This window comes from Rissa tridactyla, chromosome 13, assembly GCF_028500815.1.
Source record: "Rissa tridactyla isolate bRisTri1 chromosome 13, bRisTri1.patW.cur.20221130, whole genome shotgun sequence".
Classification (NCBI taxonomy): domain Eukaryota; kingdom Metazoa; phylum Chordata; class Aves; order Charadriiformes; family Laridae; genus Rissa; species Rissa tridactyla.
Window position 1 is genome coordinate 15,309,576 of NC_071478.1, and position 16,358 is coordinate 15,325,933.

Consider the following 16,358-nt stretch of genomic DNA (forward strand, 5'->3'; position numbering starts at 1 on the left):
CTAGTTGCTGCTGTTAGTGTGTAATGTTAGGCAAAGCTCGGGGTCAAAAACATTGTTTGTGCTTCCCACCAAGGTCAGGGAAGAAAATCTTAGCGTATCAGATAGGGGAATAATGGAGGAGTTCAGATACTGGAGTTTATCCCCGTGATTCTCAAATTAAGCATATTAATCAAATGGGTATTTCTCCTGTGTCTGGTGAAAAATGCGTTCTTGTTTAGGGGAATACGATGCGTGGATTGTAAAGGATGTGATGGTTTTGTGAGTTTCCCGCCTGAGAGCGCTGGTCAGCAAGGAGCTGTAACCCATTCCTGTCCCAGAATGTGGGAAAGCTGCCGGCTGAACTCCTGACATTGTCCTTGGGTTTATAGTAAACGTGCATAAACATCTCCCTCGTTCGCCACCAGTGGGGCATACCGCTGGTTTATTCACAACCACAGAACACTGCTTTCCCGCTTCCAGTTTATTTTGACTTCCTAAGCATGTATTTCTTTACTAATACCCAAAGGGTCCATGATTACCATCCATTAGAATGTACATAGAAGCAGAACTCAGTTATCAATAAGATATTTATTCTCACTTGTAGCTGTCACGGATGTTTTCTCATCGATAAATGTTTGTTTGTGGGACAGGTGTCAGTTTTCTACTTTTGAGCAGTGTCAAGACTGGCTGAAGCGACTGAACAATGCCATCCGCCCTCCTTCGAAGATAGAAGACCTCTTCTCCTTCGCCTATCACGCTTGGTGCATGGAGGTGTACGCCAGCGAAAAGGAACAGCATGGGGATTTGTGTCGGCCAGGTATGTGGAAACCCTTGGGGGATCATCGCAAAGGCTTTGATTAATAATCCAGAACTTTCAAAGTAAAGTTTAAAGAAATTCAGCGCATGCTGTTGCAAATTGAACCTGGGAAATTCCAGTATGGGCTTTTCTCTGTACATAGGTTATTGCACTTCTTCGCTGGCTGGTGGCTATACTGTATGCGGTGATTACGCAGGTATAGTGTACCGTCACCTACAGCCAGCTCTCCTTTAATGTCTCGATTGTCTCCGTTTTGTTCTGTCTGAACAAAGGAGAGATTAACTCCCACCACAGCTACTTTGGGACCAATATGTAAAGCAGTAGCTGAATATCCTGAGGAAATGAGTGTGGTGGATTTGATTTAGTCAGTCACGTGTAATACTAACAACATTTTGTTCACCATGGCAGCAACTTCCAATCTAAAACATTTTGTGCCCACTTTTTTTGTAATTGCTTAGAACAGTGGTCTTCAACGTGGATGTTGAGGAGCAGGAGGCCAAGGAGAAGGAAGTCCCCGAGCTGCTCCTGAGGTTCATTCACAGCTGCAAGACAGCGACCTATTTTAGTGAAATATCATCCTTGCTGGAAAGTTTTAGAAGCCCACAAGTAAATAAAAGCTAAAAATTGGGATGCCGGTGGTTATAGCGCTTGTTTGAATATAAGGAAATCTGAGTTCCAGGCCCTCTCTGATCTGAGGTTCTCTTCTCTCACAATTCACATATCTGAGAAAAGCGTCCCAGTTACCAGGCTGAGGAACGTTTGTGTGATTCTCTTCTTATTTCTGAAGCAAAGGCTGTGATCTCTTTGGTGCCTGCGGAAAAGCAGTGAGCAGGTAGCACACGAGTGGGAGGAGGTGCTCCTTGGTTCTGGTTCCTGGTCCTGCCCTTCACGCGCTCTATGTTAGCAGTTACTGCAAATAGGCCAAAAAAATCCTCGGAGCAGAAATTTCAGATTCAGGTCTTTTCCCTCCTAATTAAATTCAGGAACAGGAAGACAGCAGACGTGTAGATGGCTTGCTCAGTCTCCTTGGAGTCCCTTTCTCTTCCTCACTGACACAGATGGGCTTCAACCAAACGCTAAATTGATATACTAAATTGCTTCAAAATCTATCTAAGTATCAGCTTCTGGGGAAAAAAATGTAAGTTATTATCAATGTATGTAATGGGAGATTTGAACTGTGGCTCAAGATCAGCTTTTATAAGTCAGAAGGCACAAATCCACAAAAGGTATAGCTTGCTTTTTCTCTGATTTTGAGAGTTGATTGGCGTGCTTCGAAAGTATTATCTGTCTTGGCTCAAAATGCCTCTCAAAATACCAGCATTTCAGGAGGAACGGACAGAATGTTACGGCTAGGGTTTCATTTCTCAGAGGAAAATCTATGATTTCACAATGTGCACAGTAGCTGAAAAATTAAGAGCAAGAAATCAAACAGAATATTTCATTTTCATGTAGTTTTGTGTGTTTCTCTTAAAGAAGCCCACTAGCAGTATGCAGCATTGAGGACTGGGACTATTTCCAGGATTCTATCCAGAAAAAAACCCTTAAGGATGTGTCACAAGTTTTACTGGCCATTCCTCTAAGCAGCTGATAATGAAGCCCATCCTCAGTGCTGCAAGGGCATGCTGCCGTTCCAGTAAAAGGGCTTTTTTTTTTTTTTTTTTTAAAAAAAAAAAAAAAGTCACTGCTAAGGAAGAAGATGGCAGAGGTTGTGTCTGGCTGGAATGGATTGTCCTGGTTTCATCTCTGCACTTGACAAAGGATCAGAGGGCTCCTCACAGAGCTGCCATCTCTGCGGAGCCATCTGGCTTTTGTAAAACAGGGATTCGTTGGCTCATCCCTTTGAGTAGGTGGCTGGGAGATGATAAATTCAGGCTCATGCAGAGGGCGCGGGAGAAGCGGGGAAATAGTTGGCAAGCTCCCGTCTAATTGATGTGGCGGTGGGGAAGGTGGAGCGGGACTGCAGTGCCTGTGGGATGCCGAGGCCAGCCTTCTGCGGAAAATTCACCACACGGGAGGCAGAACCATTGCTTTTTTTTTTTTTTACGGTCCTTGTTGTACCAGTGCCGTGATGTAAAGGCAATAAGTGATGGAGGTCAGTCCGGTCCATAGTTTTTACCACGATGTGTCTTGAAGAGTGAATATTCTCCTTTTGCACGCAGTGTCATTCGCGCGTTTTATCTTGCAAAAAGCGTAAGAAAAATAATCTCATTAGACGTTCCTTATGCAAATCTTTTGCACGTTGTGCATATTGTAAAGCACGTCTAGATTTGCAAAGTACCGTTTTCAGTCTATGATCTGACCTGTAGGAGCTTTCCTTTCACAGTTAATTAAATCCTGTAGTTAAATTAAGACTGAAGATCGTAGTCTACCTATTTCTCTATGTTTTTCTCTAATTCTTCTGTAACAGCACGTAAAAAAATTGTTTCAGATATGTACATTTACAGCTTTGAGATAAATATGTATCTCCATATATCAGGTATTTAAAGACTAAGGGTTTTCTGAAATATATAATGGAAAGATTTAATACTTAAAGCATTATGTTTTCAACAGATTATTTTTTTTCTCCGTTTTGGGGGGTGATCTGCCGCGTGATTTAATGATAAAGTAATTGAAAGACACAAGCAATGGACAGACTCTCAGAATCATTTTATCTAGGGTTGCTCACATGTTCGTTAAATTTATCACATTTCTTAGCTCCGTGAACCTGGAGATTTTGCGCGTTATTCTCTTCTACATGTTGCCTGAGTACCTTCTATTTCTCTAGACTTCCTGTCTATCAGAATAATTACTCCTATATCCATTGTATATTTTTCAATTGTATGTTGATACTTTTTTAAAAGTGTCTAGGAAATTAATGGAGCTTATTCCAGTTCCTTTAATGTATTAATCCAGGAATTAGTGAGGATCTTGTGACTGATACTTGTGTCAAACGATCATTGATGCTTTTTATCTCCCTATCTCCACATGACTCATGGAGGAATAATGTCCCATTTAGAGATGGAAAACTGAGATGCGGGTTAAATTACAGGGCTTGCCTACGGTCCCGCAGGAAAGCTGTGGCTGGAATTGCGTACTCAATGGAGATTGCCCACGTTCCGGACCACGTTCCATATGTTACCCCAGAGCTTCACATTCTTCTCATTGATACCAAATTCTTCTGAACTTCAGAAAAGAAAAACTCCTGGGGTTTTCCCACTAAGGCTGCTGATGGATCTAAAGTGCTTTTGCTGATGTGCTTGGTTCTGGTCTGCAGCGTTATTGTTTCTTAGCTGAATTTATAAAAGCTGGGCATTTCGGAGACAGTGTCCTTCATGGACTTGGGCGTTTGTGGAGAGTTGACCAGGGAGAGCCATCAGTACCAGCCATGGTTCTCCTGTTATCTATTTTCAAAATACGGTTATGAAATGTAGACGGTATTTTTGGATTATTCCTTTTTTCGGTTTTTAATAAGTGTGAGTGCAGCGGTGTTTTTCTCTTAACTATTTTAAAAGGTAGGAATCTTACTTCTCATTTCGCATTTATTTTTCTCTCTCTCTGCTTTTGATACCCAGGAGAACATGTAACTTCAAGGTTTAAAAATGAAGTGGAACGGATGGGTTTTGATATGAACAATGCCTGGAGGATTTCCAACATCAATGAGAAGTACAAGTAAGTTCTGTGGGCTGCTGATTCACAGCCAAATGGCATCTCAAAACAGCAATTTTGTTATAACAGATTACCGAAACTTTTCCCGAGTTCTGCAGTTACTAATAAGGGACGATTAGAATGATGATTTTTTGTCATTTTATAGAAAAAAAAATGTGCTTTTAAAGTATTATTTAATATTTTATTGGCTGTTAGAATTTTTGTAGGCTTAGAAATAGCAGATTTTGATGTGCTTGCTGGAGGACTTAGAGAATAAGCATTCTAATGGGAGGAAAAGGGAAGCCTTAAGTGGGCAAAGAGCGGAGTTTGACTGAACTTTTAAAAACATTTTTAATTGTGTTATAATACGACAAAGACTTGTATCTAAGAAAAAAAAAAAAAAGAAGTTGGTTTGAAAGAGTTAAGCTTGTAGGTCTTGAAAATAAAACACTTTCTCTGGTCCTGAAAGCATAGACAGATGTCCTGTTCTCTAGCTGCTGGGGCAGGGAAAGGTGTTCCTCCGTTCGCGGTTGGGAGGACAGAACGTGCTGCCTGGTCCTAATCCAGTTCAGAGCAAACCCAGCAGTAATGCTGTGTAATAAAATGCGTTTCATTGCTCTGTCTTTGCAGGATAATGACTTGCAGGTGGTAGTTGGTGTCACTGCAAGAAGAGTATCTGTCTTGGTCTCTAAAAATCTGGGGAAGGAAAAATAGTTGTCCTCTACATATTTAATACTAAAGAAAAAGGAAAATACTTTGTATGTCATATGGCAGCAGAATGACACAAACTGCTCCTTTCCTTCCTGTGGCCGGCACTTGAGAAAGGAGCATTTTTTCAGGATGATGGTTCCATTTTTCTGAATAGAACGGTCTTAGACGCGTGCTCAGATCTGTCCTCCTTGTGCAGTAAATGCATCTCTTTAAGGAGATGGACTAGGAATGAGCTAGTTCATGATTCAGCAATATACCACGGTCACTACTGGCTGCTTGCACTGTTCTCCTTAACTGATAACGTTCAACTGCCAATTTGTGGAGTAGAAGGTGCATCTAGTAGAAGAAGGTCCCAGTTAGCCAGTCAAACGTAAGCCAGTACTCTCAGGTTCCTGCCTTCAGCGAGGGTCGATGAGCAAAGGTACTTTTTTGTACTTACGCACATTTCCTGTTTGAATGCAGTAGCCCAGAGTGGCTCTGCTTCTGTGTTGCGTGACCCGCAACTCGAGGGGTTAATTCTTTAGCGTGGAGAGGTGGGGAATTTCTTTTGTGCTCCAGTTTATTTCAGAGGCTGGAGTTAAAAATCGCCTACGTGCGAATTTCACGAGAAAGCGCCAGCTTGAATCTTCTAATTCTGAGATGCATTAATGCACCTCGATGTTCACGGTGCTTTTTGTGTACACGCTGGAGGAGTTAATTAACGTACAATGAAATAGGAATTTGCAAAATGGCAGTTTGCTGAGATGAACAGCTTTCAGGTTGCTCATGCTGCTTGTTTGTGCGTGTTTTCTGGGAAGTGTGTAACTGTGCTGTACAGCTTATGGTCAACCCTTTGCACTGCTTTTCTCACAGGCTCTGTGGCAGTTACCCCCAGGAAATCATCGTTCCTGCCTGGATCACGGATAAAGAGCTCGAGAGTGTGGCAAGCTTTCGGTCCTGGAAGCGTATCCCTGCTGTTGTGTACAGGTGAGGCTCTCGCAAGTGGACCAGCTTTCACCAGGCTGTAAATGGGGTGTTCTAGCAAATAAAAGCTGAAATAAGTTGTAACTGGGAGTCTTGACTTGTAATGAAAGGTGTTAAGGCTCCTCTGGGACCCAGATGTCCCCTCACTGTGCCTGACAGACTTTAGCAAAAGTGTTAGAAGTTATTCAAAGTAAAGAGAGGTCTGGCTTGTGTCTCACTGCATTTTCGCATGTATGTGATGTGGAGGGATGCTGTGGAGGGATGCCCAGGACCTGCCAGGGTAGAGTTGGAGATCTTGGAATGGGCAGCAAAGCCTGGCAGAGTCCCTTGGGCGCTGCCTGGAGGAGCGGTACCCAGCTGATCCGCTGGCACTCTCCTGGGGTGAGGTCCTGCTCCTCCACTCCAGAAGGATCCCAGAATTGGTGTAGAGAACAGGACCTCAGAGAAAACACAGCCTACCCTAAGGGTTCAGGTATTAAACGAGGATGACAGGGGACCTCTCACATGAGAAGACGTTCCGATCTGTATTAAACTGACGGCAAAGCATGACCTGTTAGGCCTGATAGCTTGGTGTCTTTATCTCTACGTTTGCTACTTAATATATATATATATTTTCATAAAATCATAGAATGTGTTGGGTCGGAAGGGACCTTTAAAGGCCACCTAGTCCAACCCCCCTGCAGTGAGCAGGGACATCTTCAGCTAGATCAGGCTGCTCAGAGCCTCATCCAGCCTGGCCTTGAATGTCTCCAGGGATGGGGCCTCCAGCCCCTCTCTGGGCAACCTGGGCCAGTGTCTCACCACCCTCAGTGTAAAGAACTTCTTCCTAATGTCTGATCTAAACCCACCCTGCTCTAGTTTAAACCATTGCCCCTCGTCCTATGGCTACATGCCCTTGCAAACAGCCCCTCCCCAGCTTTCCTGTAGGCCCCCTTCAGGGACTGGAAGGGGCTCTAAGGTCTCCCCGGAGCCTTCTCTTCTCCAGGCTGAACCCCCCCAGCTCTCTCAGCCTGTCCTCACAGCAGAGGGGCTCCAGCCCTCGGATCATCTTTGTAGCCCTCCTCTAGCCCCGCTCCCACAGGTCCGTGTCCTTCTTGCGCTGAGGGCTCCAGAGCTGGACACAGTGTTCCCAGTATACCTCAGTATACTGGTTTACACCTATTCAGGACTCCAAGAGCGTGTGCGACAGCAGCGCATATTGGCCCCTGTCAAGCCGTAAGTGAGGTAAGGCAGCCTTACTGCACACGCACGCGGAGTGGGAGTAAGGGTTTGTCGCCTTTAATTCCAAACACATACTTTGGGAGCACTCCGCGGTTGCATCTCCTGCAAGTCATTCCTAGGGCAGTCACCTCAGTTAAGATTGATTTTTTTTTTTTTATATGAAAATGAGAAAAATGTAAGGTGAAGACATCAACGCAGCGGAAGGAATGATAAATGGCATCTCTGGCCAGCTACCCCTTCGGTTTTTCCCTGATTTGCATCTGGCTAATACTCAGACCGCAAGAGAAACAGGGACAAATCCCAAAATTATTTAAGGGAGTTCGAAAACTCAAATTACAAAAGAATGTACGTGTTAGCCCTATCTGCATATTTTAGATAATTTTAATCAGACAGTCTCTTCCTTAGATTGCATCCAGCAATTCTTCATAACAAAATTGTTTTTCTGAGATACTGGGTTTTGGCAGCTTCTTTAGTAAGAAATGTATTTCAGCATTTGTGTGTTTTCAGATGTTCTGGAACCTGTCATTGGCCGCTTTTCTACTGTAGTTATCCTCCCATAAATGTTTAAAATCTCTTTAAAAATCAGATGACAAAGGGATTAAAAAGATAATGAATATTGATAATGCCATTAAGTCTGCCCAGCCACCCGTTCCTTCCAAGCGGACAGAAAGGAAAAGCTGCTCTCTGAGTGTGGGCTAAATTCGGAGACCAGGAAAGGTGACAAATTCACACGGCCGGGGTCGGAGGAACAAGCGTGCCAGAGTTGAGTGAGCCACAAACCATTATTTACCTGGCTTAAGGGTTCCCCTTCTATGAAGGGAGAACAAATTAGCTTGTGGCAGCAGACTATTATCTTTAAATCCTCTTGTTTTTTCTCCTTTCTCTTCCCAATAATAAAGGCGTCGGCGTAGTCCCTTTCTGAATATTAAGGAATTCATCCTCTGTACAGCTTGGGGGGGGGAATGCTAATTTTTTAAGACTTAAGGTATTTTATTATTATGGTAGTACATAGAAGCATGTCTATTATAGATATGTATAAGAGAGAATAGTGTAATTTATATATGGGTTTGTGTTCAACCTTCAACGCTGCCTTTCGGGCCACTTTGTGCCTTTTATGCAGTTGTGGCAGAGCTGGGGGACACCTCACTTGCCGGCACCCTTCAGGCAGGGAAGCGTCGCTCCGTCTTCCAGCACTGCATGGGAGAAGGAAATCACTTTCTTTGCATCTGGATTTATGGGAGAGCGATTTCAACGTCCCAAAGACCTCATAGGCTGAAATTGTTTAATCCCTGGCATTCGATTTTCTGCAGTTCTGATGAGACCGCATATGTTAAATTACCACGTAGGTTTTCATTTGTAATCTTCAAATCGGTGGGAGAAAAGTTTTTCTTCTTTTTTGATTTCTTTTTTGCCTTATCTTGACATTTAGTAATAGATTTTGCAAGACATGCAGTTCATCATTCCGGGCTCTAATAGAACTCACGTCAGCTGGTGGTTGATGATCCGTGTGATTGGAAATCCATGTATAGTTTTCTCTCTATATATATGTTACTGTAAAATTAGCTTTTTTTCTTACTTTTGGAGGAGTAAGGAACAAAAGCTCATTCAGCATTTTTTCTGTTGAAAATGATTTGGGGACTATTGATTTCATTATTGATCACATTTTTACAAATCTGCTCTTTTTGCTTTACCTCAGGGGAAAAAAAATAATGATTTTTTTTAAGAAATTCATTCAATAACTTGTCTCAGATACTTTTCTGAACACCGGGACAGAGAGAGAGCAGAGACACAGACACTTGGCAAGAAAAACTTCAGTTTCTGTTCTTGTAAAGCGTTGCAGAGAGAGTTTGCGCGGGCTGAATTCAGAGGCGAGCTTCCAAAATACTCGGCTGTGACTGGATTGTCGGGAGCGCTGCTTCTATTTTATGAGCGGATTTCTAGAAAAATCTCATAGCCAGCTTCTGATGTTTTTCTCTCTCTTTCACAATTTTTGAAAATCAAGACAGACAACACATTTATGTAGATAAATCTGGCCTGTAACGTGGGGGGTTTTGTAGCTTATCTGGTTTGGTCCCGGAAAAATCAGTGGTAGGGAAGAAGCCTTTCTGGCTTTTGTGGAAAGATGCTACAGAAGACTTCACACACGATAGAAACACTGTCCTAAACTGCTGAGGACCTGCTGGGGAAGGAGCTGTGTGGAAGGTGTCTCGGGCCAGCCGCGGGAGGGGATTGCCCACGCAGGCGGCGTTTCTGCCAGCACCGTGAGCCAAGGCAAACAGAAAAATGCCATGTACCGCACTCCGGCATTACAGTCGTGAATTGCAGCAATGATTTTTTTTTTTCAGTTGCAGGTACTGGCAGTTAAGTAAAGCCATGGTGGGATCTATTCAAACCTTCATTAGTGCTCCCCGTCCCTGTGGCTACAAGGACCGGGTGGATTTATTGTTGTACTCAAAAGGCGGCTTGAGTGAAGCCTGTGCAGAGTTGTACCGTACATCGTACGGTTATACAGCGCTTCATAAAAAGGGCTTTTTACTTATCAAATGCTGGTTTAGTATTTAGTTTCTGTAGGGAGGCTGCGTGTTGCTTTGTCTCTGGAGGGTTAGGAAATAATGCAGTGGAGGGTTCGGAAATGTGCAGTGGAGGGTCCGCTTTAATATTTTTTTTTTTTTAATCTCCTTTTGGTTGCTGAGATGTGGGTGACACCATCTTATCCCCAGCTCTGTCTCTGGGGACCTCGTAATCGCACTAAAAATATTTGCTATTTTTTGTTCCCGTGGCCAGCCCGGTTGGAATGAGTGCGATTCCTCCGACCTCCAGCATTACCGTAAATAGAATTGTTTGCCTCTTTCTGCTGGTACATCTGAACATTGCATATTTGTGCAGGCTTAGGAGTGTTACTGCTCCACAGCTATCAATGAACTCGGGTTTTGGCCTAATGATTCTTTATTATTTGCAGTATAAATGGGAGGCAAGAACCTGGAGATGAAAATATAACTGTTTATGAACCTATGAAAATGATTCCGCAGGCGGGTAGTAATGAAATCTGGGAGAACATACGGAAAAATAAATGAGTTCATCTGAGTGTTTCAAAATAGATTTCTTACATGCATAATGATGTTTTATTTTCTTTTGTTATTTGTGCAAGCGTACCGGGGAAAGTAGGTGCCCTTTTGGGTGATTGGCACGTATTTTTTTGCTGAACTGATTTGGTGTCGATAGAGCCGGTTCTGGAAGGGGATCATTTCAGCAGAAATCCATTTTCCTCTGCACGCAGCTGGCTGGCACCCAGTGTAAATGCCGGGGCACTCGCATTGCTTTTCCTTTGCTTCGCTTAATGTAGCCTGTCGGTTCCTTCCTCTCGGCAAAGGAATTTTATATGAAACAATTACAAAAGAGCTATGAAAAATACTTAAAATACCGTATCACAACCTGTTTTAGAATTTCAAGGGTTTGCATCAAGGAGGCGTACCCGGTGTAAGTGTTGCTTTAGAGCGATGGCCCGAGGCAGGCGCTGCTGCGGTGCCTGCAGTGACTGTGGAGCTGGGGCTGCTCGGCACCTGCCGGCCCTTCGTGGCCCCGACAACAAATTATAACGCAGCCTGTCACCTCTCCCTAAGCATTTATGAGAGTGGTGAGAGGGGGAAAAGATAAAATTTATAGGTTTTTGATGGGCTGTCTTCCTGTTGAGGGCTGTCCAAGTCGTAACCCTCACCATTGCGTGCTGTTGCCTGGTTAGAGGGAATTAAACAGCTCTTGGTTGATGTGAAGCTGCGATGGCCAGTTTGTTTGCGAGAAGACTCTTAAACTCCTCTGCTGTATCGTAACATAGAGGAGCTGTGATCGGCACGTGCATACTGTATAAATACGGGGTTCTGGTGGGATCCTGAGCAAAAGTGGCGTTGCCTTAGAGGCATCTCTGCTTAAAGTGATGTGCATCTGCCGGCCGTTTAAATGGAGAAGACCCGCGTGTGGGTCAGTGGTGGGACATTTCAGAGGGGCCGTGAGTAAATATTTCTCGGTGTCCCATTCCTCGGCATCGCTGGCTGGCCGCGTGGCCTGGGAGAAGCTGTGTCTCTTCTCGGCTTTGGCCGCTGTGCCTGCAGCTCTCCCTAGGGATGGCGGGGCTGCCTCTCCTGCCGGGACAGAGGTCCCGGAATGCAGGGCACTGCTGCTGGAGGTCAAGGAGAACCTCGGTAATGCCAGATGTAAACGCTTCAGGGAGTGGGGAATGACATTTCTCTTGGCAGCAGTGGGAGGTGCCAGCACAGAGGCAGTAAGTGAAATTACAGTGATAATACGTTTCAGAACTCTTTTATAATAGATTATAGGGGGGAGTTTTTAAATCTTTTTCAGAGTATGTTTGCAATGGTTGGCTACGTTTTAATTATTTCAAGTCTGTTCTTTATGTGTAGTACAAGAAGCTAGGTCAAATTTTAGAAAATAACTTCTCAGGCTTCGGACATTTTAAAAAAAAAAATCCTGTTGTCTTTTTTTTTTTTTTAATTCCACTCCCCGGAAGAGAGTCGCTACGTTCAAGTTAAGTCATTCTTCAGTTATCTCCCTGACTTGTTTTGTTATTAATAGACTCATCTCTGTATTCCATTTGCCAGTCCTCTGAAGTTTTATCAGTATATCAAGTGCTTGCAATTTATATCACATTCTAGAAGAAAAATACTCTGTTAATAAACAGTATTTCCTTTTTCAGTGTGACTTAGGTGTCCGTAGCAAAATTTACCTGCTTGTGGAGTTTGTTGTTTGCCAGCCTGGCGCCACACTGGTGCTTAGGTGTAAGAGCTGCTCTTCAGCAGCCCCTTGGTGCTCTTCTGCTAGATACGGTGGGTGTTTGAGAGGCAGGAGGTGAAACGCAACCCAAAGAGGGTTGGGGAGAGGGATGGAGAAGACCCACACGTAGAGGAGAAGCAGCTGAAAAGGGTTTGGCAGAGCCACTCCTTCCCAACAGAGGCTAACACCAAACTTCAGAATGAGTAAAACTGCAGATATTTACCATCCTGAGACGAGAAAGGCTCTTTTCCTTTTAGCTAGTGAAACGATACCTAAAATACACTGGCTTCTAGATACGGTTCTGCAGCGTTCAAGGGCTGTGACTCAGGGGTGATGCCTGGAAACGGATCCCATCGGTGTACCGGAGTAAGGTGGTGGGTTACCATTAGACATCGTCAGACAGAAGACGTGCCAAATTCTGCCAGTGTTTCCTCCCAAAATTTTAACATTCTTCAGAATTAATCAGTGCTATGTTTTGCTTTTAAAAATCTCATCAAAAAGCAAATCTGTGGCTTTGTTCCCGTCTTCTAGCTTTAAAGCTAGCATGAGTTAAATTGAACTTTCCTGTTTTCTCTGGTATTACGGCAGTAGACCTGACTATCCAGCAGGTCTTGAATACCTCTGTAATGCCTCATCTGCTGTTCCAAAATGGTCCCTGGCTTTCACTGGCCAACAGGCAACAGTATTGAGCAAGAAGACGCTTTGTTTTCTCTTACTGACCTCGGCTTTGGCTTTTACCTTTCAGTGGCTGCATGGTCACAGCCAGCATTTTGAAGGGAAGCACGGGGAATACGTTGCTGCGGAATCACAGGTTGAGGAGAACTGCTGAATGATAGACAGGTCCCTGACAGGAATTAAACTACTGGAGTAAACCATTTAATTTCTTGTGTTTTTTCATCCTGATTCTTCAGTTAGGCACCGCTGTTGTTGTTGTTCTTTTCTTTGCCAGGCACCAGAGCAATGGAGCAGTTATTTCCCGCTGTGGCCAGCCCGAGGTCAGTTGGTGGGGCTGGAGGAATGCAGATGACGAACACCTTGTCCAGTCCGTAGCCAAAGCCTGCGCCTCAGATTCGAGGTCCAACGGTAACAAATTAATGAATGGCAATTGTTCCAGAGATTTCTCCAATGGAGGGGATCTCTCCGATGTGGAATTTGGTAAGTCGGTCGCTTCTTTTTCTCTAAAGGGCAGAGCTTTATATAAAGGCTTAATCTCTTTTATGTACTGTAACAGATTCAATCCTCCGTATTTAATCAAGCATTCTCCGGTTCCTGTATGTGCAGTGCATATGCACTGTGGGGCTTGAGTCAATCACTGCTGTAAACAATGGGAGCAGCATCCCTCCAGTTACTCATCACTGCACATCCTCTTCCCCAGACTCCTCGATCTCCAATGCTTCAGGAGCAGAGAGTTTGGCAATCCAGCCTCAGAAGCTTTTGATCTTAGACGCGCGATCTTACGCTGCGGCGGTGGCCAACAGAGCCAAAGGTGGAGGCTGTGAGTGCCCAGGTAAGCGGTGGTTCTTCTGGGTTTTCTATGAAGTTCATCAAAAGGATTTGCTCAAATATAATTACAGCGATACACTTCAGTCCTGCATATTTAACAGAGTGCGTGGATACAAGTGCTGTTCATATATATGAAAGTTCTGGATCGTTGCAGCCTGCGCACAGCCCTTCAAAGGAGAGGTTTAGCTTAATTAAGTCTGTTTCTTAGAGCATAAAACCAGCTGGGAACAGTGTTCAAGTAAATGCTGAACTGTGTGGAATATGCTGCTTAGCTTTCCCCTGCTGAGTCACGGACATAAACCAGAGCGAGACAAAGGTGTCCAGTCTGCTAAGGTCTAATAAAAACCTCAACAGACTTGTAAAAATCCCCTAACTGTAGAGGATAATAATATTCTAGAATGGTTGTGCAGAATACAACTTTGCAACGGTTTTTCTAAAGCTGAAACGTTTTCCCGCATTTTTATCATAACCCAAAGCAACTGAAATCCTGATTCATCCTGCATTTGTAATCCGTTTGCAATTATCACTTTCTGTGTTCTTTGGCACTTGGAAGTTGTTGGTATTATATAAACAAGATATTATTTTATGGTCACTATTGGATGTGAATGCAGCCTGTTAAAATTCCATGGGTGGCGAGGCTAGAAAAAGATAGCAGACAGAAAAACTATAGATAAGATAACAAAAGCTATTTTCTTGTTATATATTCTTAGTTTGGTCTTTGCTGCAGTAGCTGCCCTTCGATATGTAGTCACCAGTAAGTAAAGATGAATTTTCAATTTTAACACCTCAAAACCACTAAATTAACTCATCATCAGAGAGTAAAATTTCAAACCAGAAAAGCAGAGTATACGAGAAGTTTAATTTTCTTCCTGTATATCGGTTCTTGAATTCTTTGTAGAAAACTTCCACATAGCTTGTCACCTTCAATAAATTTGACCTGCGTTAAGGGCTTCCCTTTTGCTGATGTTTTCTCCACATATTGCCAAGTTTGCTTTACTTTCTCTGTGTAACAATTGCAGTTATGTTATGCTTTATTGTATCTATAACATAATTTAGTGAAAAAAAAAAAAAACCCAAACAAACTTAAATTGTCTGTTGCTGTCAGTCGCTTCTGACTGGAGTTTCATAGTCCCTCGCTAACGGGATGTTCTGGTTCGGGCCAGGTTTCCTTGGGCTGTTACCAGTTAAGAAATCAAATGATATAAAACATGCTCTTTGAAGAGAGTGCTGCGTTTTCTTGAGCTGGCACTCAACATCCCGTATTCTCAATCCTGAGTATTTTATTTTTTTTTTTTCCTCTAGTAGAAAAGGTCATTTTAGTTATCACCTCGTTTTTGTGCAGACGAGGACAAAGGACGCTTTTGCGTCAGGACAGAGGAAAGCTAAATCCAGGGAAAACTATTCAATTAATATTTTTCTGCAACATCTTGGGTGCTCCCTCTGCCTGGCGGACCCTGTCTCTGCTGCTCCCCAGGGGGGCAGAGCGGCACGAGTCCAGCCATAGCAACCTGTCGTGGTTTTGGCCAAATTGGCCAACGGCTGGCGTCAGATGCTCCCCCCGCCCCCACAACCTCTCATACGTGGAGAGGAGGAGAGATAAAGAGATTTACACGTTTAGAAGAAACTAGACTTCTTTAATGAAATATTAATAACAAAATATGAAGGAAATAACGAAATAGATACAGTATATACAAAACCATATTAAGCTCCCAGGATGACGTCACTGTCGGGCACTGGGGAAGTCCCAGACTGGACTCAGCGATGGGTGGGAACTGGGTTCCACAGATGGAATCAGGAACACACAGATCGGGATCAAAAGCAGATGAACAGACAGGGTCCTCCTGGGATGTCGGCCGTTGAAAAAAGAGAGCCTGACCCTTTGATCCCTCGGCTCTTGTACTGAGCGTGAGGCAGATGGGATGGAATTCCCCTGTTGGTCAATTTTGGGTCGCCTGTCCTGTCCGCTCCTCCCCGCAGGTGGGACCCCTCTACGCTTTTCCGTTTCCCACCCTCCAACGGGGCAAATAACGAAATTAGCTGACCTTGGTTGTTATAGCAATAAGTACAAGCAAGAGCCTCTGTGCGTACCATCCCTTGGCACTAACTGTGAACATTGGTCTTATCACTCTGAGAACCAACCGGTTCCGACACAACATGCTGTTAATTTCAGAGAGTTAGAAGAGGCCTAGCTAAAAAGTAAAATCACTGAACAGAAAGTTGGTTCTGTTTTACCTCAAACCAGGACGCAACCTCTGAGGGCAGGCGCAGTAATTCCATCCGTCTTCTCTTCTCCTCAGCTTGGGGTATTGCTCATGCCTGTGATGCTTGTTCCTCAGCGTAGAAAAACTCGGAATAAAGCAGGGAATGAAGTAACCTTTCACCCTTTTTGCGTGGTTAGGAAAAGGAATATATAACCTATATAGAAATACACATTAGTTTACCAAATTAAAGAACATCCGTAAATTATCCGTTAAATATTGTTTATGCTTCGCAGTCTCTTATGACGTTTCTCGGCCTTTTTAAACCCATTCTATAACCTCGAGCACAGCAATATCACTGTTCCCATAGGTTTGTACTCTGCTTTTTGTAACGCGAAGTGAAACATTGAAAATTAATACAGAAACGCTTTGCTAACTCTTTCCTGTTTTGCTATGCCGTGGTGTAATGTCTGGAATACCTACCCAACTCCAAGTACTAGTTTCTCCTTACTGAATATTCGTAAACAAATTATTTCATCTCCCCACAGCAGCAGTGG

General features: G+C 43.6%; 1 protein-coding gene across 12 annotated transcripts in view; it reads left to right on the top strand.

Annotated features, from left to right (window-relative positions):
- The window catches only part of MTMR3 (myotubularin related protein 3), an 87,887-nt gene that overhangs the window by 49,768 nt on the left and 21,761 nt on the right, over window positions 1-16,358 (top strand). For all 12 annotated transcript variants that reach the window (XR_008469181.1, XM_054219774.1, XM_054219765.1 and 9 more), the window contains 5 exons: window positions 630-796; window positions 4,348-4,444; window positions 5,984-6,097; window positions 13,050-13,255; window positions 13,476-13,607. Coding sequence is in view for 11 of the 12 variants with exons in the window: in XM_054219774.1 (XP_054075749.1) it covers window positions 630-796; window positions 4,348-4,444; window positions 5,984-6,097; window positions 13,050-13,255; window positions 13,476-13,607 (716 nt within the window). In the remaining variant the exon portion in view is untranslated. The remainder of the gene's footprint in view (window positions 1-629; window positions 797-4,347; window positions 4,445-5,983; window positions 6,098-13,049; window positions 13,256-13,475; window positions 13,608-16,358) is intronic.